This window comes from Lithobates pipiens, unplaced genomic scaffold (genome assembly GCF_037356315.1).
Source record: "Lithobates pipiens isolate NorthernLeopardFrog02 unplaced genomic scaffold, aLitPip1_a1.2 Scaffold_10, whole genome shotgun sequence".
Classification (NCBI taxonomy): Eukaryota; Metazoa; Chordata; class Amphibia; order Anura; family Ranidae; genus Lithobates; species Lithobates pipiens.
This window is the reverse complement of record NW_027507686.1, coordinates 93086508-93112141: the sequence shown is the minus strand read 5'-3', so window position 1 is coordinate 93112141 and position 25634 is coordinate 93086508. Positions and strand designations below refer to the sequence as shown.

At 44.0% G+C, this 25634-nt stretch overlaps 1 protein-coding gene across 1 annotated transcript in view; it reads left to right on the top strand.

The window, feature by feature from the left end:
* The window catches only part of PACS1 (phosphofurin acidic cluster sorting protein 1), a 654146-nt gene that overhangs the window by 155396 nt on the left and 473116 nt on the right, over positions 1–25634 (top strand). The window contains exon 6 of the mRNA XM_077450086.1: positions 5702–5793. Coding sequence (XP_077306212.1) covers positions 5702–5793 — 92 coding nt within the window. The remainder of the gene's footprint in view (positions 1–5701; positions 5794–25634) is intronic.

Here is a 25634-nt window from a genome sequence, read left to right as displayed (position 1 = left end):
CATCTATGCTTTTTTCAGCTGCTGCATATTTGGAAAGGGTCAATGATTTTTTTTCAATGCAAAACTGCTTTTTTGGCTCCATATACTTCAATGGGGAAGCTGCAGAAAAGCATGTAATTTTTTTTTTTTGCAGCAATTTGTAAAAAACAAAAAAAAAAAACGCAAAATCGTGTGTGCAAAAAAAATCAAAACTCACAGCAAAACGCACTGCAGAAACAGATCAAAAGCAAACTGCATAGTTGTGTACCGAGCCTCATGCTGGCCACACTGATCAATTTTCAGACGAGAATATTCATACAAAAAAATCTTTGTACATTCGCTGAATGAAGACATGTTTGAAATTTTTTCTCTTGCTTTTAACATTCTGTTTTAAAACAAATGTAATTTCTGAACGAAAACACACTGTCTGAAAATTCCTTTGACCAAGAAGTTTTCCATTTCTAAATTTTCCCATCACTATGGTTGAAAACAAATGTCGATTTGACCCCAACGATTAGAAAATCAAACGAACGTTTTTAAAATGAAAAGGAAGACATTGTTTTTGTATGACCAGCATATAATATATTACAGTTCTATTTGCAAATCTGCAAAATTTATTTTAATAATTTTTTTTAGTCTGGATGATGCTAGATTCAACCTCTAATAGTATATACAGTATATTTCTTCTGTTCGTTATTCTCAGAGTGGATTAAAGATTTTACTCCCTAACCATATGGTTGGTTGGTTGGTTCTTTATATTTACCACTGCACATAGAGATATTTAAGAATAAATTGCCCTTTTTTTTATTTTTTTAACTTTACATATTAACTAAATTATACACCACTTTCTTTTAAGGTTATTAATCGATTCTGAAAATAATCGTTGAAGCCCTACACAGAACATTATTGAAATGTTACGAGTGACCTTTCAGTACAGGTCTATTTACTGCAGAGCCTTTGTGATGCAGTAATTCTCATCATAATCTGCTGCACTAAAAGCGGTAGTAAACCCGCACATTTTTAAATTTTTTTTTTTAAACCTGCAAAGAAAAAGGCATAATGAGCTAGTATGCACCGCATACTAGCTCATTATGAAATACTTACCTTAGAATGAGGCCCCGACATCTGGCCCGATCCACGCCGAGGGAGCTGACATGCTCCCTCGGCGTTTCTTCCGGGTATCGCGATATCGTACCGCGATTCCGGGTACCGCATGCGCGCGGGAGATTTCAGTCCGGCCGCTCGGACGCTGCCGGATTTTGACGGCGAGAAACCCCTTGTGCGCATGCGCCGCTGCAGTCAGCGGCGCATACAGAGGGGAATATCTCCTAAACCGTACAGGTTTAGGAGATATTTTTTTTACCTACAGGTAAGCCTTATTATAGGCTTTCCTGTAGGTAAAAGTTAAAAATGTGGGTATACAACCACTTAAAGTACTGCATGCCCTAAGTGGTTCTTCCATTTCATTGTGATCAAGCATCTTGCTGTACAAAATTAGGATGGGCTTTGGTGATACTACTGTGTTAAAGTGGTTGTAAACCCTTACAACCAACTTTGACCTACAGGTAAGCCTAGATTAAGGCTTACCTGTAGGTCCAAGAAATATCTCCTAAACCTATACGGTTTAGGAGATATTTACCCGAAGACAGCCACCGCTGTCTATGGCGCATGCGCCGTAGACAGCGGCGCGTAGGCGCGCTGGGGCAGGCCGCAGATCGCGGCGATATGCTGCGAGTGTCGGCTCCCGTGCGCATGTGCGGGAGTGACGTCATAGCGGCTCCGGCAAATCACAGCCTTTACTTTCTCTTTAACTGTTCTCTTTGCTGGAGTTTCTGATATGGGGAATGAAAATCCCGTCTAACCAAGCGGAATGCCTTCATATGGAGATGCAATGCAGAAAAAGTAAAGGCAAGTCCGTAATGAGAAAATGTTGAAAAAGTGTAACCGCAGGGAAGAAGACCACAGACAATACTGGTGAACAGTTCTTTGTCCTCTGCATTTTTTTTTTTTTTTTGTACAGCTTCCAGATTTCAGTTTTCCTTTAACTCTTTGCCTAGGGTTTTCCCCACTTCAGCATGTAGTGGTGCTTTGGAAATTGTTCTGTAGGAAGATGGTTTAATACTTTTATATATTCTGATTCCAGGCCTTTTCCTGGTATTATTGTAGTTTGGTCTCCAATATTTTCTTCCATGGCAATTAAACAACTTGCTGCTGTAAGTTTGCGTTCATGTTTAGACATTAATAGGGAGACCTTGGGGGGTATGTCACTGGGTGGAAAGGTTTTTCTTAGCCATGCATCACAGGATGCAGGGTACTTCATATTCATGACTATTTGGGTTATCCTGCCACTTTTAGGTGAAGGGACACTGGCAAAAGTCAAATTCCCCACCCAGGCATAATTCCTCTTATCTTGGCAAAGCCTTGGTTTTTATGTAGTGTGCAAAGGTGATTGATACGCCTGCTATTTTTCTTAAGATCTTGTTTAGTGGGCTTAGTCAGCTGTTTTATGGCTTATTCTGCACACCTCTGCTAGGGTAGAGATGGGCTTTATCTGGCTTGTTTGCCTACAGCCTGAAAAACCAGAGGGACCTGTACCCAAACCCTGCCTGCAAGAGCAGGGATGACTTGTAATGTTGCTGGTCGGTGGGCAGTGATCTCCAGGGTACCTAGTCCTCCTTTCCCTAACCTTCAGGAAGCGATTACCTTGTTCAGGCAGAGAGGTACAGGGAAGGATGATGGGGTTGGTTCCCAAATCCCTCTGGCATGTCAGAAGGACTCCCTGCACAGTTTCCCGTATAATAGTTTAGGGTCATCTTCACTGGTATCTCAATGTTTCAGGGGCACAAGTCTCTCATTCTTTCGAGTTAAGGGAGGATTTTTTTACAGCCATTTCTGATTTGCGGGCTCAGCTCTCAGGGGTTCTTGCTGCTTTGGAATGCCTGGGATGCAAATGTGGGTGCTGTTCTCCCCCCCCATTTTTTGGAATGATGAGGCATCAGAGGAACATCCTCAAGAGGAAGAGACTGTTGAGGATCGGGAATCCTCTATAGATAGGCTTTCCCATCAGTAATCTCTGGAGTCTGGTGCTGTCACAGAAGATCACATTGGGTTTCCTGACAGACATGGTGCACACTAACTAGAAGTTACCACTTCTTCCGGAGTCTTCTTCCTAAATGGGTCTTTTATCAATGACCACTTTAAAAAAAATCTCATCCACCAGGACTGTCAGCGTCTTATTCAAAGGATTACTTTAGTAAGCTGCAAGCCTTGTGCTCTCAGCAAAAGCCTACATCCCCAGTTCTTTGAGGAGAACTGGACCTTCGTGTCTGGAGGCAAGTCTTCTTCACAGTGAAGAGGTGCTCCCGCTTTGACAGGTGAGAGTACATCTGTCGGTGTTCAAGACTGCCTGGACTCTGGAAATTACAAACAAATGGGTCTGTATTGTGATGTCCATAGGCTACAAGCTGGAGTTTTGCAGCTTTTTTTCTCCTGCACATTATGCCTCACCAACAGTTTCTGTGCTTTTGCAGTGAGGGATTTCCCCTATCAAGAGTGTTTACAAAGGTGTTAGCTTTGGTTTGGGGGTTATATATACCTACATTGTGGAGTGCCTGGAAGACTTGCCTCTTGGGGAGCTGAATGTCCGACATACATGTCCTGGAAAGATTCTTTGAGTACTGAAACTTTAGAACTCGACCTTCATTCCGACAGAACATTTGCAGTACTTGGGCCTAGTCCTCGACCTGTCACAAGCGAAGGTATTGTTTTCTGCAGGAGAAATGCCGTTCTCTTTAGTCCTTGGTGGAGTCCCTGAGGTAGTTGGTAAGTCGCTCTATTTTGAAGCCTGCATGAAGGTGCTGGGAAAGATGGTAGCCACCTTGCATGTTGTCTCCTATGCCCAGTTTAACTCCTTAGCTCTAACTCTCAATATCTTGTCACTATGGAATGAATCTCAGGAATCCCTGGACCTGCCAATGCCTCTGATTCCCAAGACCGGATTAACTCAAATGGTGGATATCCATGCAGAAGTTACATGCTGGGAAATCCTTCCATTCTGGAGAGCTTCTCTTTTCAGGGAATGTGGTCGTCTGGCTAGGGGAGGTTGCTGGTCAACCTTCTGAAACATTAGGCAATTAATGGAATGAGAATCATCCTGGCTTCCTGGTTTTAAACACAGAGGATGCGAGTATGTTTTCAACTGTACAATCTCAATAAATCTTTTGGAAAACAGTATTATGTTATGGGAGCATCTTTTCTCTGCATGTGGGTGATACAAATGAATATCTAAAAGAGCAAAGCAAAGAACTGCCACTAAAGGAGTGGATCTGGAAACTGCCGCACAGTGGCGAATGCTGTGAAAGTGAAATACCCCTTCGAGGGGTGCATATTTCCGGTGAGTGCAGTGAGTGAGTTCCGGACAGGCAAACCACCTCAGCCATCAGCAGCTGAATCTGCCAGAATGAGCGAGAGATTTTTCTGCACTGGGGGATGTCCGTTGTTGATCATAGTGCTAAGATTAACAAAAAAAAAAAAAAAACTGGACAGGTCTATGTCCTAAACCAGAAATGCTTGGGTGTTTTACAATGAATGTTGTGGGGGTCTCACTGGGATCCGTTTTCCATGATTTATGCCTTCCCTGCACTGTAGTTTTTTCCTTGCCTATTATGAATAATAAAGCTGGAGGGCATTCTAGTGAATCTGATTGCACCTGCTTGGTCAAGAAGAATGTGGTATGTTGACATCGTAAATTGCTTTGCAGATGAGCCGTAGGCTCTTACTGATGGGACCTGTGACAGAAAATTTCCAATCTCCCACCCTGCTTTTGGTCGCTACCTTTGATGGTGACTTTTGAAGCTCAAGCCCTGAGGGTTTTGTGGCATTGTGTTAGGATGCTTCAGGTTAGAACAAAAGATGCTAACGAGAAGTTCTGTTTCCACAGACTGATTCCCTGTTTGTTCCATGCGAGTGGTCCTCACAAGGGTCAGGCTGCTTCTCTATTACTAAGGCCTATATTATGAAGAACAAGGTTCCTTTATTATCAGTCAAAGCCCATTCCATCAGGAGTGTCAATGCTTCCTGGTAAAGTATAAAGGAAGGACACATTTGTTTTTGTTGGATGTTGTACAGAGGCAGCTGGTTTTAATAACAAAAAAAGAAAAAAAAAAGGGAAATTATGTAACTTCCAGGACTTGCCTGAATGGTATCCTGACATCATAATCAATGGCTTAAATAATTTGGAGTTCACTAATCCTAATTTGATACTCTCTAATTGGATTAAGACAAGCCGTACTGTAGATGACTCGCTTGATTCCCCCATCAGCACTCCATGTCTCCTGCAGTGCTATTGTGGCATCACCAGCAGGGGGCGAGGGGAGCCTTCCCGGCTGGCAAAATGCAAGGATACATGTTATAGCGACTGGCAGTATTTGCATGTAGAAAAATCCGACAAGCTGGTTTTACACAAGTTGATCGATGGATCAACTTTGGTACAATCAGCCTGCCCATAAGTGGATCGAACTTCGGCCAGTGCTTGCTGAACCAGCCGAATTTCGATCCATGTGTGGCTGGCTTAATGAGCACTCCTTTTTTGCAAAACACATGACAAGAACAATGTCTGTCCTTTTTTTGGTGGCCACAGCTTAAAATGGGCAGAGGGTGGGGGGAGCACAATTTGAATTTTTTTTTTTTTTTTTTTTTTAAGCAAAGCTTATTCTGTTCACAGATCGTTCCCCAGATATTGAGAATTATTCAGAAGATGAAGATGAAAGTTTCTCTTCAGAGCAAGAGGGTAGTGATGACCCACTCCATGGTCAGGTAACTTCTATATTTAATCTCTGTACAGAAACTTTTTACATGTGTATGTCAAAATAGATTTTCATAATTTATTAATATTTAATATTATAGTTTTCTAGTGCGTATTACAAAAAATCTTTTTTTTTTTTTTATCTACTATGTCTTAAAGTAGAACCAATGACAATTTTTTTTTTTTTTTTTTTTCATTTTGGATAGATTCGTTTTTTTTTTTTTTTTTTTTTTTCTTCATAGAAAAAATTTATTATTTTGGGCCATCTGCTAACGATGCAGTAAACTCACACACAGTAACACTGTAGGTTTCTATTGAAATGTATGTTGTATGTCCTGTTTGAGAGTACGATGAGTTGAATATCTCTATTCCTAGCTGTATCCGAGTGATGTGAATAATTTTTTTACACTTAAAGGATAAGTTAACTTTTTGTAAAATGTTACAACCATTTTCAGGGTGTAACATGTTACAAATCCCCCGGCTCCCAGTTGGGACAAGCGGGCGGGGGAAATATAGCACATTATGATAGACTTACCTTCGAACAAACCCCTCCAGTGCTGCAATATCAACTGAGGTGGCTGGCATCTTCCCCCAGTCCTTCATGGTTTGTGGCCTCCGGCTACATGAGCCACTGTTTCCAGCACAAGCTCTGTAAGCCTGACCTTCAGAGCGTATGCGCTGGTAATATCATCATCAGCTGCATGCATTTTGAATATCTCTTAAACTGTGCAAGTCTTATTCTAGTCTTGCCTGCATGTACAAGATAAGTGTTAGTACTGAGTTTACTACCACTTTAATGAACTACCATGTTGCAGTTGAGCTCTATGGTAGTTCATAGATGCTTCCTGTTCATGTGTAAGTGCTTAGTCGTAGGATGTACGGCCAAACAGCTTACATACAATGTCTGCAAGAGCCCTGCAGTACACCCACGATCTATGCTCCCAATAAAAAAAATTTTTAAGAAAAGTTTAGAACCACTGTCAGTTTTTATTGCTGTCTGTGCACCTGTTATGGACACGCACCCTCTTTGTCCCGTTTACCATTTATCATTAAAAGTAAAGAATATCCCAAATTTTAGGTTGTCCGCATAAAAGTAATAGTGGGGAAATTCCAATTGGGACACTAGTTCTGTAGACCTGGCCTTTCCCAAGGAATTTCCTTTTTTGCAGAGATTTCTTCTCACTTCCTGTTTGACTATGGGACAGAAAGGGAAGTGAAATCTCCTGAAATGGGACACAAAATGATAGGGTTTATCCAAAATGAAAAAAATCTTTGCCTACAGTTCTACTTTAATTTAGATGAGTAAAAGTCCCCAATTCTGCTGCTGTTTAATTTTTTAAATTGCAATTTACCATTAAAACCTTAAGGCCACTTTCACACTGAAGCGGCAGGTCTGTTAGTGGTAAATCGCTGCTAGTTTTAGTGGCACTTTACCGCTGTTATAGCGGCGCTTTTAACCCCCCTCAGGAAGGGTTAAAGGTGCCCGCTAACACTGCTTTCAAAGCGCTGTCCAATGGGTGGAGGAGCAGGGTATACAATGTTCCCACACCGTCCCAAAGATGCTGCTTGCAGGTTTTTGTTTTTTTCTGTCCTGCAAGCGCACCACCCCAGTGTGGAAGCACTCTGGCTTTCACACTTAGGCTGCAGAAGAGGCATGTTACAGGCACTATTTTTAAAGCAAAAGCACCTCAATGTGAAAGTGGCCTGTAACAAACCTGTTCTTTCACTGCTCCACCACTGCTTTGTTCAGCCACTGGAATGAAAGTAAGCCCTGTGTAAGTTCTGAAACTCTCTTGTCAGAGCTTACACAGGAAGGAGGATTCTTTCTCTGCCCACCTCATCCAAAATGAGAATGCTTGTATTCATTAACCGCTTCAGCCCCAGAAGATTTTACCCCCTTCCTGACCAGAGCACTTTTTGCGATTCGGCACTGCATCGTTTTAACTGACAATTGCGTGGTCAAAACAAAATTGATGTCCTTTATTTCCCATAAATATAGCTTTCTTTTGGTGGTATTTGATCACCCCTGCGGTTTCTATTTTTTTTTTCCGCTATAAATAAAAGAGCGAAATTTTGAAAAACACATGATTTTTTACATTTTGCTATAATAAATATCCCCAAAAAATATATAAAAACATTTTTTCCCCTCAGATTAGGCCAATGCGTATTCTTCTACATATTTTTGGTAAAAAAATAAATAAAATCTCTGTTTGTTTGATTTATGCAAAAGTTATAGCGTGTACAAAATAGGAGATAATTTTATGCCATTTTTATTTAATAATTTTTTTTTTTTTTTTACTAGTAATGGCGGCGATCAACGATTTTTATCGTGACTGTGACATTGTGACGGACACATCGGACACATTTTTTTTGGACCATTGTCATTTATACAACCATCAGTGCTATACAAATGCACTGATTCCTGTGTAAATGACACTGGCAGTGAAGGGGTTAACCACTAGGGGGCAAGGTAAGGGTTAAGTGTGTCCTGGGGAGTGTTTCTAACGGGGGGGGGGGGGTGTTATGTGTTACACGTCACTGATCTCTGCTCCCGATCACAGGGAGCAGAGATCAGTGTCACTGTCACTAGGCAGAACGGGGAGATGCTTGTTTACATTAGCATCTTCCCATTCTTGCTCCCTGTGTGTCCCCCGTGGCGATTAAGTCTGTGGGAACCACGACCTGACTCACGGAGATGGCACGGTGGTAAATTTAAAGGGACATGCAGGTACACCCATTTGCCCAGCTGTACCATTCTGCTGCCGTACACTGGCGTGCGCCGGTCGGGCACCGGTTAAAAAAAAATACAGGACAATTCTAATTCTTTGAATGCCAGCATTGCTAAGCGAGAGACTGCTTGTGGTTATTATCTAGAAGGAAAACCACTTGGCACAAGACTCAGAAGATCGCTGCTGTCACTGCTATTACTACAGTGATTTTGCAGCTTCCACAACAATTACGATACTTTGGTCCAAGCTGGATTGATGTGTGACTATGCTTTAAAAATCCTGTCTAGAGTTCAACTTTATTGTTGTTGTAAAGGTAAGTAAAGTATGTATTGTGCAATTGATCATCTTAATGTTAGCTATACAATTCACTTGTCACAGGACTTACAGGCCACATTGTTACTTTACAACAGATTCAATAAAAAAAATTTAAAAAAAACAATGTTGTCTGCAATGTACTTTATAAGGTTCTTTATGTTGTACAATCATTAAATAAATAATGAAGCAGATTCAAAAAGTTAATTTCATATCGGAGTATCTAGCTATTATTTTTACAATACATGTATCCAGGCTCTAGTGTGTGTGTGTGTGTATACATGTAAAGATATGTACTGTTCAAAACTAAGGTCATTCATGAGCATTTAAATCATGTGCAGAAAAGTAACCTGTAGCTTGAAGAGTTAAATTGATTGCTTGTATAACAGCCATAAACTTTAATCAGATCTTTTTTTTACAATGTCTGTGGATCTTTGGCTTTTGGTGGTGATTAAGGTATATTTTAATAATCTGGTTATCAGTAGCTAACAGTTAGGATATTAATCAGTCTGAAAATGTCAGTTTGTGGCTGAATCAAACCACACTTACAAGACCTGGAATTTAAGGAAAGTTCAAGCAACATTGAGTGGAAGCCATCAAGGGAAGAGAAGGTTGCATTGTAATTCGTAGCTCCTGTAAAGCAGTTCTGGGAAGGATCCAAAGCATGGTTCCTCTGGTTACTCTATTTTCATTCACTTTTAGGCTAGTGGTGGAGATTTAATCCCACTAATTCTTATATCAATAGGAAAAACTTGTGGTGGGATGCGTGTGCGTTTCCAGGTCTGTACACCTACTACTGTCCCACTGAGTTAATCTTTTTATAAACATTCTGCTGGAGGAATGAGAACATTTATGAGCATAAGAACATGAATCTGTCCAGTGTTCTATAATCCTAAAGTAGCGCACAGATTGGGAGAGGGAAGGATCAACACTCTGAATCATTGAAACTTTGCACAGTGCTATCAGGGAACAGTTTGCATACAGGGGACAATGTCCTCCTCAATCTGCTTTTCTTGTTCATGCATAACGGGACACAGAGGCTTAGTAATTAGTGGGTTAGATAGTACCTTCAGGTAATTGGTCACTGGTAACCCTAATTACAAAGTGAGTTCCTCCCCTATATAACCCCTCCTGTATGGAGAGTACCTCAGTTTTTTTTTTGCCAGTGTCTAAGGTGGTTGGTCATGTTCAAGATGTCATGTTCAAGAAGGAGGAAGACTGACATCCCTTGGGATGGGAGTTTTTTTCTTAGGGGAATTCAATTCGTTTTCAGTAACAAAAAAAAAAAAAAAAAGGAAAGCGCATATCTGGGAAAATGGCTGGGTTGGAAACAGATTTGGTTTAGATGTACAATGTTACTATTCTTAATGCATCTTGGTGGTTTCTCTCTCCATTTTTATCGATGTAATCCATGTCGGATGTATGGTTTGTAAAATACTTGTGTGCAAAAAAAAAAAAAAGTGCTAAGAAGAGAGCTCTGTTTTACGGTCTCTGCAAAGGCCTAGGAGCTATACAACTGGATTCATGGCTCAGGGCCTATACTCAAACACCTAAGGTAGATGGTACCTGGGCCTCGTGATAAAAAGAAAATATGTTTTGCCTGTAATGTCTTTCCTTGGAGGTCTGGGCTCTGGGATCCAAACCTTGGTGTACTAATATAACAGTGGCACGAAAGGTCCCTGGCAGAGTGTTTTACAGGTCCAGAGAGGAGATTACTTTAAATAGGAACCTAGAACCCTGAAGTTTGGCACAACACTAACACTTTCATGGTAGCATCTGTGAGATGGGGCTCCACCCACCTAAAACAGGAAACGCATCATCCACCATTATAAAAAGCTGTTGCATACCTCAGTTCTTGTGTTTCCCCTGGACCAACAGTAACTACAAGCAGTTTTTCCTTTTAGGCTCTGTGCTAGTTGCAAGGGCCTCCCCATCCGACTGCCTGCAAAGCCTCCTAGGGAGGTTAGGCAGCTTCAGGACGGAGGCAACTGGAGGACCCCCCTCGTGGGTTACTCCCTCCTTTTTGCCTGAGGTTTCGCTCCCACTGGGGGGTAAGAAGCCCCCCCCCCCCATGTGCAAGCATCAAAATGATAGCGCCCTGAGTGTCTCTCCCTCATTGCCGCAGGGCCAGGAGCACAGAGTGGCATTTGCTCTTTTTTTCCCCCAAGGCACTGGCTCCCACCTGCTGTGCTCGGTCTGGGGCACAGGGTGACCAAGATGGTGGTGTCTTGCTTGTGGGATGTGGTGACATCATCACTTCCGACCTGTTCCATTTTGGTGGAGGTATGAGCAAACGCACTTCCTCTTGCGTCGCTTCCGGGTGCATCCTGATTGGTTTCAGCGGGTGACATCACTTTCGGTTTTGCCAAGGTAGCGTTTTTGGAACCTGTAACATGCATCCTCAATCTCGTGGAGGCAGATACCTTCTGCAGCAGGGGCGACAGAGCACACTATCAGCAGGTATGTGTCCACTCATACTGCTGATGGGGCAGCCTGGGGCGGGGCCGGAGCAGGGGCAGGAAAAGCTTCTTTTAAGGCACATGTGTTGAATGTTTGCTTGAAGCAAACCATGTCAATCGTTGCACCATCCTGCCCTGCAGAGCCTGCAAGCCAGGACTGCTCCAAGGTAAGCCAGACCACGCTGAGGCCACCTCTGTACTTACCAAGACCACTATGCACATAATTGGTAGCAGCAGTGATTTTATTTATTTTAAAAGGCTAAGACCAGCGGCTTGTATTGCCTCCCTAAGCATGTGCTTCTTGTGATGGTAAAATGGCAGCCAGCTGGGCCAAAAATCTTTGCCAAACGTGCATAAGCAAACCTGTGGCAAAAGAATCCCTGGGAGTCTTAAAAGGGTTTAGTCTACTTTGTAAAAGATGCCAGATACCTTCGTCTTTCAGTCTGGGGCTCAGTCGGGTTTTCTGTGCTTGATTTTGGGTGGATCCTGCAATATATAATTGACTGGCTCTTGGACTAGTCCCCTTTGCAAGGACTGCATAGACAAACCTGTGCTTAATGCCTGCTCATGATCACAGGCGGTTCTTCTGACTGCTCTGGCCACATTTCAAGATTTAGTATGTCATTAGCTTTAATTTGAGAGACTTTGGTTGCTTCTCACCTGATTGAGATAATAATGTTTACTTCAGTGTAGGGCTGCAACTAACGATTATTTTCATAATCGATTAATCGGCCGATTATTTTTTCGATTAATCGGTAAAAAAAAAAGGGGGGGGGGGAGAAATATATATATATATATATATATATATATATATATATATATATATATATATATATATATATATATATATATATATATATATATATATATATATATATATATATATATATATATACATACACACACACACACACGTGTCCCCCCCCCCAGTATAGATGACACATTCCTCCCCTCTCACATGGTGTCACTGCCCCACCTCTTCTCAGTGCTCCCCTCTCCCCCTCCGGTGTCTCGGGTTTTCTCACCCCTTCATGGTGACAGCGGCTCCTCCTCGGTGTGCCGGGGTGGTGTGGGGCGGAATCTCAGTCCGGACCCGCCACACGTGACTCGGCCGACTCCTCCAAATGGAGCGAAGGGCACCCCGAAGCCGGGAGATGGATGCACGCATGTGCAGAGCACAACCTCCAATCACGGCAGCGCTGGAAAGCGGGGATGTGCGGGGACAGAAGAAGAGGACGGGGGGATGTGCGGCGACAGAAGAAGAGGATGGGGGATGTGCGGGGACAGAAGTCAGGACTTTTTAAGAAAGTTGGAGGGAAGATGTGAAGTCTCTGAGGGCTGAACTTCATTCAATCTGCTACTTGACAAGGCAGGCTGTATGGAAAGGGTTAATGTTGGAGTAATCCCCCTCCCCCCCATACACAGACCCCAGCAATGTGAGGACTGAGGAACTCATCCTGCACCGTACAATAACACTGACAGACAGCAGGGAGAACCGACCGGTAGTCCCGCCACGGGGGATGTGCGGGGACAGAAGAACTCCGTGACTCCTCCAGAATTCATTCACTTGGGCTGACACAGGCTGAATGCTGCGCTGGGGGTGACGTCAGCTCGCCGCCGCCGGGTGTACCAAGATGGATGCCAGCTCCGAAGCTAGGCCGAAGCCGCGGTCTTTCCTAAGGCCGCGGCCCGCTCTGCGGATCACATGGTGCGGACCAACTAATCGATAATGAAAATCGTTGACAACGATTTTCATTATCGATAATATCGATTTAATCGTTTCAGCCCTACTTCAGTGTACTTTTCTCTATATGTGTGACTCATTCCAGCAAAATATTTGGCCTTGGTTGGGGAGGAGAGAAAGCTGTACCTAATTATGGGTTACCAGTATCCACTATACACACCAGTTGCTGTGCTCAACCTTACACTTATTTTACCTGAAGGCCCCCAGTACTTCCACTGGATAGATATATACAGTAAAGCATTGGTAGCCACAGAGCAAATTATACTATGCTATGTACACACGCTCTGCACATGCGTGATCACTTTTAATGACCTGTAAGGAATTGCTTTTGGCTTGTTTGCACTGGAAATATGTTCTCAGTTTGAACCCAGTAAACTGCTTAAAGAGACAATATCAATATCACACTATCTGGAGTCCTTTGTCTCTTTGCATATTTAACCACTTCCAGCCCAAGGAAGTCATATGACGTCCTTGACCTTCAGTGAAAATATCTGAATGATGCCTGCAGCTACAGACATCCTTAAGATATCATCCTCTTTTTCAGCCGGTGATTCTGTGCACCATAAGAATGATCATTGCGGCACCCCCCTTCCCGCCGCCCTCCGGTGCTTCTCCGGGCTCTCCCATGCCATCGGGGACCTGGAGAAAGAATTGGCCGTTGCCGGGTGAAGATCATAGAGATGACTGGTGACTAGTCATGCCGTTATGCCGCTTACATACGTTCAAACTTTTCCACGGGCAAGCCCTTCGTCGGAATTTTGACTGTATGTACGCGGCATTAGGAGCAAAATCGCTCCTCCACCCCTTATGCCCCCATGCTTCGGCATATATGCTTTAACTGTGGTGGTGAAATCACCTCCTACAGCACTGGAGTCATGGCTTTATGCATCATGGGAGCAAACGCTGTTGCTGTCAAGATAAATAAATCCACGCTGCAGCTGAATGGCGTACCTGAAAACATGAAAAATGGTTAACAATAACACAGTAAACGGTAAAGGAGAGAGAGAGAGAGAGAGAGAGAGAGAGAGAGATATTTTATATATATTTTTTATTTTACTTTTTTTATACACTTTTTTTTTTAAACTGTAACAACTGTAACATTTCGGGTCTCTCAAAATGCGATGGCATCTTGGGAGACTCTGTGTTGGTGTGCCTAGCCTGTGAAATGCTGTACCCTACGCCAATACTTCACTAGTGTGTGGTAGCGTTCAAAACACTCACCAAGGCAAAGACCAGGATTGCCAGGACAGCGTGGACAATAACTGGTGTCACGCCTATATCCGCGCTTGGTACAGACACAACATCTTTTTTGGGGGGCTCGTTGGGTAGGGGTACTCGGGATGGCATAAGAATAATGCCTCTCATGCAGCCGGCTTACTGCATTTGGTTGGGAATGGTGAGGTGCAGAACCGTCTGGATACAGAAGCTCTGTGACAACCTCTCTTTGGAAGAAAAGAAAGGTTAAAGTCCCGCCTGAAGTTTTGTATAGCACAAAAGCATTCAGCAAAGCCAATTGAAATAAGTAAGCAGACACTTTTTTGTACCAGCGTCTGGCCTTACGGGAAACTAGATACAGCGCCAACAACTGGTCATTGAGGTCCACCCCTCCCATATTTTTGTTATATTCGTGGACACAGAGGGGTTTCTCCATAATACCAGTCTCCATAGGAATTTGGACCGTCGTGTCTGCATGAAGGGAGGTAAGAACGAAAACATTCTTATTATCCCTCCACTTCATAGCGAGCAAATTACACCGATAGCAGGCTCTCTCCCCCAGCCTAAGACAGGAATCTACAAGCCACTGGGGAAAGCCCCGGCGATTAGGTCGCACGGTGCCACATGCGCCAATCTGATTATCAAACAAGTGACTAAACAGTGGCACGCTGGTGTAATAATTGTCCACGTACAAGTGGTACCCCTTTCCGAATAAGGGTGACACCAATTTCCACACTATCTTGCCAGCGCTTCCTATGTAGTCAGGGCAGTTCTCCGGCTCTACGCAACTATCTTTACCCTCATAAACCATAAAGCTCCATGCATAGCCTGTGGCCCTGTCACAGCACTTATAGAGCTTGACCCCGTATCTGGTACGCTTGTTGGGAATGTACTGTTTGAATGACAAGCGACCAGTAATCTTAATCAGGGGCTCATCAACGCAGACAACTTTTTGGGAAGTAAACAAGTCTGCAAAACGTTGGTTGAAGTGGTTTATGAGGGGCCGGATTTTGTAGAGCCGATCGTATTCAGGGGCTACCCTGGACCTAAAGGGGCCTAACACTAGCTGCCCTGACACTTTTTACAGTCGTAACTGACACTAAATGCAGTGATCAGTAAATAAATGAACACTGCAATTAGTGACACTGTGACTGGGGGGGGGGGGGGGCGATCGGGGGGTGACTGGGGTGAAATGTGTACCTATGTGTCAGTGGACTGTTGGTGCACTTACTTGGATGTCTTCACTCCGCGCTGTCCGGTCAAAAAGACCGACACGAGGAGTGTGACATCACTTCCTCCTTCCTGTGTTTACATTTACACAGGGGAGGAAGCTTCTCATTGGCTCATTGGCCAGGAGCGATCGAGAGGGGATGGCCAGAAACCAACTGCCATCCCCTCATCTCGGATCGCTCCTGCAGCGAACCGGACCGCCGTATCCAGCGGGAGGGGGTCCGATCGGACCCCCCACCCGCTGGAAGGCAGGCACGTACATGTACGTACTTGTGCCTGCCTGTGCCATTGTAATGACGTACATTGGCAATACGGCGGTCCTTAAGTGGTTAATAAAAGTGATAACAAAATACAAAAATTAAAGAGAAAGTGTAAAAAAAAAAGTAAAATAAGCAATAAAAAGAAGAAAAAAATTTAAAGTGCCCCCGTCTCCGGTAGCTCGCACACAGAAGCAAACACATGTGTAAGTCCTGCCCACATATGTAAACGCCGTTAAAGCCACACATGTGAGGTATTGCCATGTGCGTAAGAGTGAAAGCAACAATTCTAGCACTAGACCTCCTCTGGAACTCTAAACTGGTAACCTGTAAAACAAAATTACAGCGCTGCCTATGGAGATTTTCAAGTATCCAAGTTTGGCGCCATTCCATGTGTGCACAATTTTAAAACATGACATGTTGGGTATCTATTTATTCGGTGTAATATCCTCTTTCGCATTATATAAAATTGGCCTAACTTTTTTTTTTTTTTTTTTTTTTTAATTCATGAAACTATTTTTTTTCAAAAAAAATAAAAAAGCATTTCAAAAATTGTTGCGCAAAAACTGTGCGCCATAAAGTTTCAGCAACCGCCATTTTATTCCCTAGGTTGTCTGCTAAAAAAAAAAAAAAAAAAAAAGTTTGGGGGTTCTGAATAATTTTAAGAGAAGAGTGCCAGAATAGGCTCTGTATGGAAGTGGTTAAACACTCCAATGCTGAGGCTATCCAAACTTCAGGCTCTAATCAACTCCCGGTGTTTACAGAGGCTTCTGGTGAGACGCTTGGTCATTGGACTTCACCTGTCACAAGTTGTGGATTGTCTACTTGCCACGTCACTTGCCACATCACCTGCCACGTCACTTGCCACGTCACCTGCCACAAGTTGTGGATTGTCCACTTGCCACGTCACCTGCCACGTCACTTGCCACAAGATGTGGATTGTCCACTTTCCACGTCACCTGCCATGCCACCTGCCACAAGTTGTGGATTGTCCACTTGCCACATCACTTGCCACATCCCCTGCCACAAGTGGATTGTCCACTTGCCACGTCACATGCCAGTCACCTGCCACAAGTTGTGGATTTTCCAGTTGCCACGTCACCTGCCAGGTCACTTGCCGCATCACCTGCCAGGTCACTTGCCACGTCACCTGCCACAAGTTGTGGATTGTCCACTTTCCACGTCACTTGCCACTTCACCTGCCACTTCACCTGCCACATCACTTGCCACAAGTTGTGGATTGTCCAATTGCAATTGTTCAAAATATTTTTCTAATGGTTTTTCATCATTTGCAATCATTTTTGAGATTTTTAATGTAAAAAAAAGGTCGCCTTTAAAAACGCTTATAAACGAAAACGCGGAAAAACGCGGTAGCGGCGTTTTACCGCGTTTTGCGTCTGAAACGTGGAAACTTTTGCGTCTGAACCCATTTTTTTGCTTCTGGAAAAACTAGGTTAAACGCAACTGCATAAAAACGGCAAAAAACGAGACTGTGTGCATGGACACATAGGATAACATTGAATGAGTTCAGGAGCAGTTGAAAAAAGTGTCCAACTGCCTCTGAACACGCGTTTAACTGCGTCTCGTGTGCATGAGGCCTTAGGCTTCATGCACACGAGACGCAGATGCAAACTCTGCTGGACACATGTTTTTAAAAGCTGAAACCGGCGTTTAGAAACGCGCGTTTTGCCGCGATTTTTACCGCGATTTAGCGGCGTTTTACCGCGTTTGCGTCTAGAAGCGTTTAGTTAAGCTAACATCATAGACCCTCCCCAGCTCAAAAAACAGTATTAACTGTTTCAGCAATTTTGTGAGACCAGAGTGAGTAGCAGCAGCTGTGAGAGCTGCAGTGTACTTGTATTTAGCGTGTCACTTGCCACGTCACCTGCCACAAGTTGTGGATTTTCCACTTGCCACGTCACCTGCCACGTCACTTGCCACAAGTTGTGCTTTTTCCACTTGCCACCTGCCATGTCACTTGCCACAAGTTGTGGATTGTCCACTTGCCGCGTCACTTGCCACCTCACCTGCCACGTCACTTGCCATGAGATGTGGATTGTCCACTTTCCACATCACCTGCCATGTCACTTGCCATGTCACCTGCCACAAGTTGTGGATTGTCCACTTGCCACGTCACCTGCCACGTCACTTGCCACATCACCTGCCACAAGTTGTGGATTGTCTACTTGCCATGTCACTTGCCATGTCACTTGCCATGTCACTTGCCATGTCACTTGCCATGTCACTTGCCATGTCACCTGCCACGTCACCTGCCACGTCACTTGCCATGTCACCTGCCACAAGTTGTGAATTGTCCACTTGCCACATCACCTGCCACGTCACTTGCCACAAGTTGTGGATTGTCCACTTGCCACTTGCCACGTCACTTGCCACGTCACTTGCCACGTCACTTGCCACGTCACTTGCCACGTCACTTGCCACGTCACTTGCCACGTCACTTGCCACGTCACTTGCCACGTCACTTGCCACATCACTTGCCACAAGTTGTGGATTGTCCACTTGCCACATCACTTGCCACAAGTTGTGGATTGTCCACTTGCCACATCACTTGCCACAAGTTGTGGATTGTCCACTTGCCACATCACTTGCCACAAGTTGTGGATTGTCCACTTGCCACATCACTTGCCACAAGTTGTGGATTGTCCACTTGCCACATCACTTGCCACAAGTTGTGGATTGTCCACTTGCCACATCACTTGCCACAAGTTGTGGATTGTCCACTTGCCACATCACTTGCCACAAGTTGTGGATTGTCCACTTGCCACATCACTTGCCACGTCACCTGCCACAAGTTGTGGATTGTCCACTTGCCACATCACTTGCCACGTCACCTTCCACAAGTTGTGGATTGTCCACTTGCCACATCACTTGCCACGTCACCTTCCACAAGTTGTGGATTGTCCACTTGCCACATCACTTGCCACGTCACCTTCCACAAGTTGTGGATTGTCCACTTGCCACATCACTTGCCACGTCACCTTCCACAAGTTGTGGATTGTCCACTTGCCACCTGCCACGTCACCTTCCACAAGTTGTGGATTGTCCACTTGCCACCTGCCACGTCACCTTCCACAAGTTGTGGATTGTCCACTTGCCACCTGCCACGTCACCTTCCACAAGTTGTGGATTGTCCACTTGCCACCTGCCACGTCACCTTCCACAAGTTGTGGATTGTCCACTTGCAATTGCAATTGTTTAAAATATTTTTCTAATGGTTTTTCATCATTTGCAATCATTTTTGAGATTTTTAATGTAAAAAAAAAGATCACCTTTTAAAAACGCTTAGCGGCGTTTTGCGTCTGAACCCATTTTTTTGCTTCTGGAAAAACGAGGTTAAACGCAACTGCATAAAAACGGCAAGAAACAAGACTGTGTGCATGGACACATAGGATAACATTGAATGAGTTCAGGAGCAGTTGAAAAAAGTGTCCAACTTCCTCTGAACACGCGTTTAACATCTTCTCGTGTGCATGAGGCCTTATACAGAGCAAGTTGTACCTAGGTCCTGGATTTTACTAATTGCTTAATGCATACGCAATTCTTATGCCATCAGAGATGGTCTTCGTGTTGGTACGCCCTCTTGTATAGTGCCATAACATGAAGGACATGGGGCTACTATATTGTATTGTGATGTCTATGTCCTATTCAATCGTATATTCTGAGCCAGGTCATTCATATAATACTTTGCAGCATATGTACTGGGTTTATAGGCAGTGTTTCATTATTTGCTATCACTCTGACCTTATACCCGGCTTGGGTTGTTATGGCACTATATTCAAATATAGTCAATATGTATCTTATTATATGGCCCCTGAGCAGAAGTGACTCAAAGTGGAACTATTCCTACTGAGTTCATGCCTGGATTGCTAACTCTCACATTTGCTTGCTGCATCAACCAAACTGTTAAACCATGAAATGGCATGTACAGAACCATGGCAGTTGCAGATCAGACAGAAGCAGCTTCCTTGTACAAACTCAGCAGTGCCTAAAAATGATGAAAATGGAGAGCAACTTGCCATGTTCAGAGCAGGATGAGATCATGTATTACTGGATTGTACACAGTATAGACCGTTTTTAAAATTTTTACATAGCTATACCTGCAAAGGGGGTCAGCCTGAAGTGATCTAGCTGGACTTTGTGTTGAAATGAAACTTTAGTCAATATGAATGTTTATCCTGTTACTGCTACAGACTGTCTCTTAAGCAGGGATCTAAATAACTCTACTCCTACCAGTATCACAACTAGTGCCAGAGTCCTGGGGGGGGGGGGAGAGAGACACTCAGACTTAATACACAGAAAGAACACCTGCCATTTGCATTCAGATGAGGGGGACGGGTATATTGCCTGTAAAGTAATGTACTGTATGATTGTCCTTACATATTGCTCATATGCGTAGTAACTGATTAGCATTGTAGTGTAGCGCCGGTACTGCTAATGAGTACCGTATATACTCGAGTATAAGCCGAGATTTTCAGCCTCTTTTTTGAGGCTGAAAGTGCCCCCCTCGGCTTATACTCGAGTCATCGCTGTCTGCCCGCTCGATCAGCGTGTCGAGCAGACAGACAGCGGCCATTCTATTCAAAAGCCGCGCCTCCGGCTCCGCCTTCGCCTGTGATAGGCGGAACACTGAATTTCCCAGCAGCCTGTGTTCCGCCTATCACGGACATCGTATCATCCTCGTACTACGGACGAGGATGATACGACGTCTGTGATAGGCGGAACACAGGCTGCTGGGAAATTCAGTGTTCCGCCTATCACAGGCGAAGGCGGCGGCGCAGCTTTTGAATTTTACAATGGCCGCCGACGAAGAGGGCACGGGACGGAGGCAAGGCAAGGCACGGCACGGCACGGGACGGGACGGGACGGGGGCAAGGCAAGGCACGACACGGGACGGATGCAAGGCAAGGCACGGCACGGGACGGAGGCAAGGAGGCAAGGCACGGGACGGAGGCTCGGGACAAAGGTAGGCTGGACACACACACACACACACACACACACACACACACACACACACACACACACACACACACACACACACACACACACACACACACACACACACACACACAGGGATGGATGGATGGATGGAGACACACACACACAGGGATGGATGGATGGATGGATGGAGACACACACACACAGGGATGGATGGATGGATGGATGGAGACACACACACACAGGGATGGATGGATGGATGGACACACACACACACACAGGGATGGATGGACGGACACACAGGGATGGACGGACACACAGGGATGGACGGACACACACACAGGGATGGACAGGCATGTCTCACCCTCGGCTTATACACGAGTCAATAAGTTTGCCAGTTTTTTTGGGGGTAAATTGGGGGCCTCGGCTTATATTCGGGTCGGCCTATACTCGAGTATATACGGTATGTTCTATGTTCGTAAATGTAGTTTTTGCCCAAAACTATAGTTGTTTTGGGGTTAATTGTGCTAAATTGTGCTTTGGCTTCAGTTTTGCTGGGCTTTATTAAGGTTCTGCCTGATCATAGGTGGGGCTCGCATCTGTGAGAGGCCTTAGAACCCTCTCTGAGCCAATCAGTGGGAGTTTTCCGGGAGAGGGTACTTAAGGTGCAGAAGTCACGTGGTTCTGAGTTCCGGTCCAGAAGTTGTTGCTGATTCCATGGCCTGGGGTGTGGATCCATCTGTTTCCGAGCCTCGGAACTGGCTAGTCTGAGGTGCAGTAACTGGAAGGAGGATTCTAAGGTGTTCCGGTGCCATCTCAAGTTCGGAGAGGCCCAGCAACTCTACATGCAACCAGGGGAGGACTCTTCAGTAAAACAAGCTACGCACAAGGCTGGCTGTTCGGTAAGAGCCTGGAAGCCGAGCTGCCATGGGCATTGAATCCACATTTCTTGCTGTATCGTTGGACTGGCTGAAAGATTCTGGTACAGTAAGAAAAGTTCCTACTTCTATCCTTCCAGTTACAGCGAAGTTTTTCAACCAAGTCCGTGTGAGACTTTGCAAAGCTAGAATTACCTGTTGGCTGCTAAATTCAAGCTCAAGGATTTATCTAACAGATAAAGAGTCCAGTTGCGAGTGGCTATTCCCTGGATTATGTACAGAGAGAGAATTTTATTGAAGCCAGCAGTTCCGAGCACCTGAGCTAAACTTTATCCTGATACCCTCTATTCCCAACTTGGAGACTGAGTTTGTTCAACTGTTTTATGCTAAATAAAAATCCTAACAAGGAATTCACATGTCGATCTCTACAATTACTGGGTTATCAGCCCTGGGAACCCCTAGACAAGGACAATGAGTACAAGCTGATGGAGGTAATCGGTAAGCCGAGAAATTCAGCCGCTCCTTCGGGGTTAAGTGCTACAGTAGCAATTCCTGTGTATTGTGATCTTTCTTTTGTGATCAGAGTGCTTACCTGGTCACCCCTTTCTCCACTGGTCAAGGGCGTTGTTTGTTAGTCCATGCTTTAAATAGTTATTTGGACACCTCAGGAGTTGCAGGGATCAATTATGGTCTAGGTATCATGGAATTCTACTATACTGTTTTTATCCTCCAGTCTCTATAGTCCTTACAGTAGTTCACTATAGGCATGGGGGTATGGGTGATGTCTTAGCTATTTTCAGACCCAACCAGGGATAGAAGGCAGTGTTTCCATGCTTACAGTGCCTAATTGACTGCTCATTAGATGGTGCCTGGGCGGTTCCAGGGCCAATGACACTTGGCAAACCTTTTGGCATTAGAGCGATGATTTTTTTTGTAGCCACTTTTAAGGACAGCAGTCTGATAACCGCTGTAGTTTTTTTTTTTTTGGTTCCTACGGTCTTCCAGTGTGTGGAGCAATTTTTCCCATGGCCCACAGATTATTTGATTTTAGTACGACTCCTAATGCTTTTTTCCGACTGAATTACGTTCAAGCTTGGGTTGCGCACACACATGGTCATACAAACGTTCTCTGAACTTATGACCGTCAAGAAAGCGGTGACGTACAACACTACAACAAGCCGAGAAAATTAAGTTCAATGCTTCGGAGCATGCATCGAATTGATTCCGAGCATGCGTAGGAATTTTGCGCGTCGGAATTTGTACAGATGATCGCAATTCCGACTGAAAAAGTGAAAACATGCTTTCAGTCTTTTGCTGGCTGAAATTCCGCCAGCAAAAGTCTGATGGAGCATACACACGATTGCATTTTACGACCAAAAGCTCTCATTAGACTTTTACTAGCGGAATTTCCGATTGTGTGTACGTGGGATTGCACTGATTTAATTTAGGGGTTCCCTGATGCTCTTCATAGTTATATGTAGAAACCTCTCAGTGGAGTCAGAGGTCATTTTTACAAATGTTTGACACCAGTATGGACAGAGGAAGGGATTCCCCTCAATATCTCCTCAGAGCTGGCAGTTAGATCAGACTAGCATCTCTTACATCTACCAATCTCAATTGTGTACCACCAAAGAGAATCGCAGCCCGTGCTACCAGGGCCTGGCCATCTTTATACCTGGCGAATGCAGGAGCTATTCGACACCAGATCTGCCAGGTGGTAAGTACCCTTACAAGCCATTACAGGATAGATTTTCTGTTCAGCCAAGACCAATCTTTCATTAGAAAGGTCCCTTGGTCTGTAGACTCCCCTAGTGGTATTCCTCGCTAAATCCCTGCAGATGCTGTCCTGGAAAACGACTTGGGAAAACAGTTGGGTACCTGATGGCTCCTTTTTCTAGGAAGTCTTCCAGGGCAGTACCTGTCTGTTTTCTTTTTTAGGCAAAAGATTTATGGAAGGATGGTATATATTTCCCTATTGTTCCTTCGGGACTCCTATATAACTGGGGTATGTGACAGCTTTTGGTGGATGATGTTTTTCCTGTTTTAGGTGGGAGCAGCCCTATTTCTCAGATGCTACCTTGGAAGACGTCTTAAAAGAGTTACCAGGTAACTTGACACTCCCTGCTGATACTGCTGCTAGTGGAAGAGAATTACTTACATACTTGCTGCTCTGACAATAAAGAACCCTCTAGGCAAATTAAGGTTAAACTGTTACTCTTCCAATTTCAGTGAATGGCCACGACTTTTTAAACTACCTTTCACTGAAAATTTTTCTCCCTATGCTAGGGTCACCAGTAAGGTATTTGTACATCACTATCGTATCCCCTCTAAGTCTTCTCCAGAGAATAAGTTCAATGCTTGTAGTCTTTCCCATAGTGGAGATCATCTAGTCCCTTTTATTAGCTTTGTTGCCGTTCTCTGAACTCTTTTCAGTTCCAGCACATCCTTCTTGAGGACTGGTGCCCAGAACTGACTGGCATGCTCAAAATGTGGCCGGACCAGAGTCTTGTAGAGCCTGTCATCTACTAGGACCCCTAGGTCCTTTTCCATCCTGGATTCCCCCGGAAGTTCTCCCCCCTAGCGAGTAACTTGCGTTCAAATTTTTAGCACCTAAATTAATAATTTTTATTTTACATTTTTCAACAATAAACCTCATTTGCCATGTAGTTGCCCACTCTGTTACTTTATTTAGGTTTTCTTGTAAGGATTTCACATCCTGCACAGAAGTTATTGCCCTGCTTAGCTTTGTATCGTTTGAGAATATTGAGATTTAGATGTGTCCCATCCTCTATCTTTTATGAATAAATTCAACATTCACCATTCTCAGTGTTTTCAATTTATCACCACTCTTTGGACTTGTCCCTGTAGCCAGTTTTCAATCCAGGTACTCACCCTATGGTTCATGCTGCCAGACCTCAGTCTGTAAAGTAAATGTTTGTGGGAGACTGCACCAAATGCCTTTGCAAAATTCAGATAGACCACATCCACAGGCCTTCCATTATCTAGATGGCAACTCAATTCCTCATAGAACGATAATAGATTGGTCTGGCAAGAACAATCATTCTTGAATCCATACTGGTTTCATTACTAAAATATTGGATATAGTCACTTATTCTCCCCTCCAATAGCTTACAGACTATCGATGTTAGGCTGACTGGCCTGCAGTTACAGGAATATATCTCCGCCCTTTTTAAATATTGGTACCACGTTGGGTTTTCACCAGTCAGCTGGTACCATTCCAGTGAGGAAAGTAAATATTATGAATGATGGTCTAGCTATCACTTGACTGAGTTCCTTAAGGACTCTCGAGAGTAAGCCATCTGATCATGGTGACTTGTTTGTGTTTGTTTTTTTAAGTCTATTAATGATACTGGCTTCTGTTATCCATGAGGGTACCTTCTGTGACGTGGCGTTAACATTTTACAGTCTTGGTTATGATATCCTCATATTTCCTTCATGAAAATTGAGGAGAAGTATACATTTAAAACATTTGCCTTATTGTCTTTTGTAACCAAATTCCCTTCCTCATCCCTTCTGGGGCCAACATATGTCTATTTAAGCTGACCTGATTTTGCTCTTATTCTTTTTATTGTTGAAATGCTGACAATGACCCCTCGGCTTTATATTTTTTGAAGGTCTTTTCTTTTGCTTTTATAGGCATTTTTGCGTTCGCGTTTAGCCACCCAGGATTAATTTTATCTCTTTTAAACGTATTTCCCATTGGAATGCACTGGTCATTACCCTTTATTTAGCAAGCTCTTAAAGCACTGCCATTGTTCCTAGGATTTTATCCCATTTAATGCCACGTAGCAAAGGCCGAAAGTTAGGAAAGTTGGCTCTTTTGAATTCAGTGTACTTGTATTATCCTTGTGCTTCCTATTTCTGTAATTTATACTGAAAGTAATTGACCTGTGGTTGCCGTTTCCTAAGTTGCTCTGAATTTCCACATCCGCAATCAGGTCTGTGCTGTTTGTAATCAGTAGGTCTAGTAATACATTACCCATGAAATTGTCTTGCAAGACATTTATGAAATGGCGAGCCATTTGATGGATAGGCAGTTACTTCTGCCCAG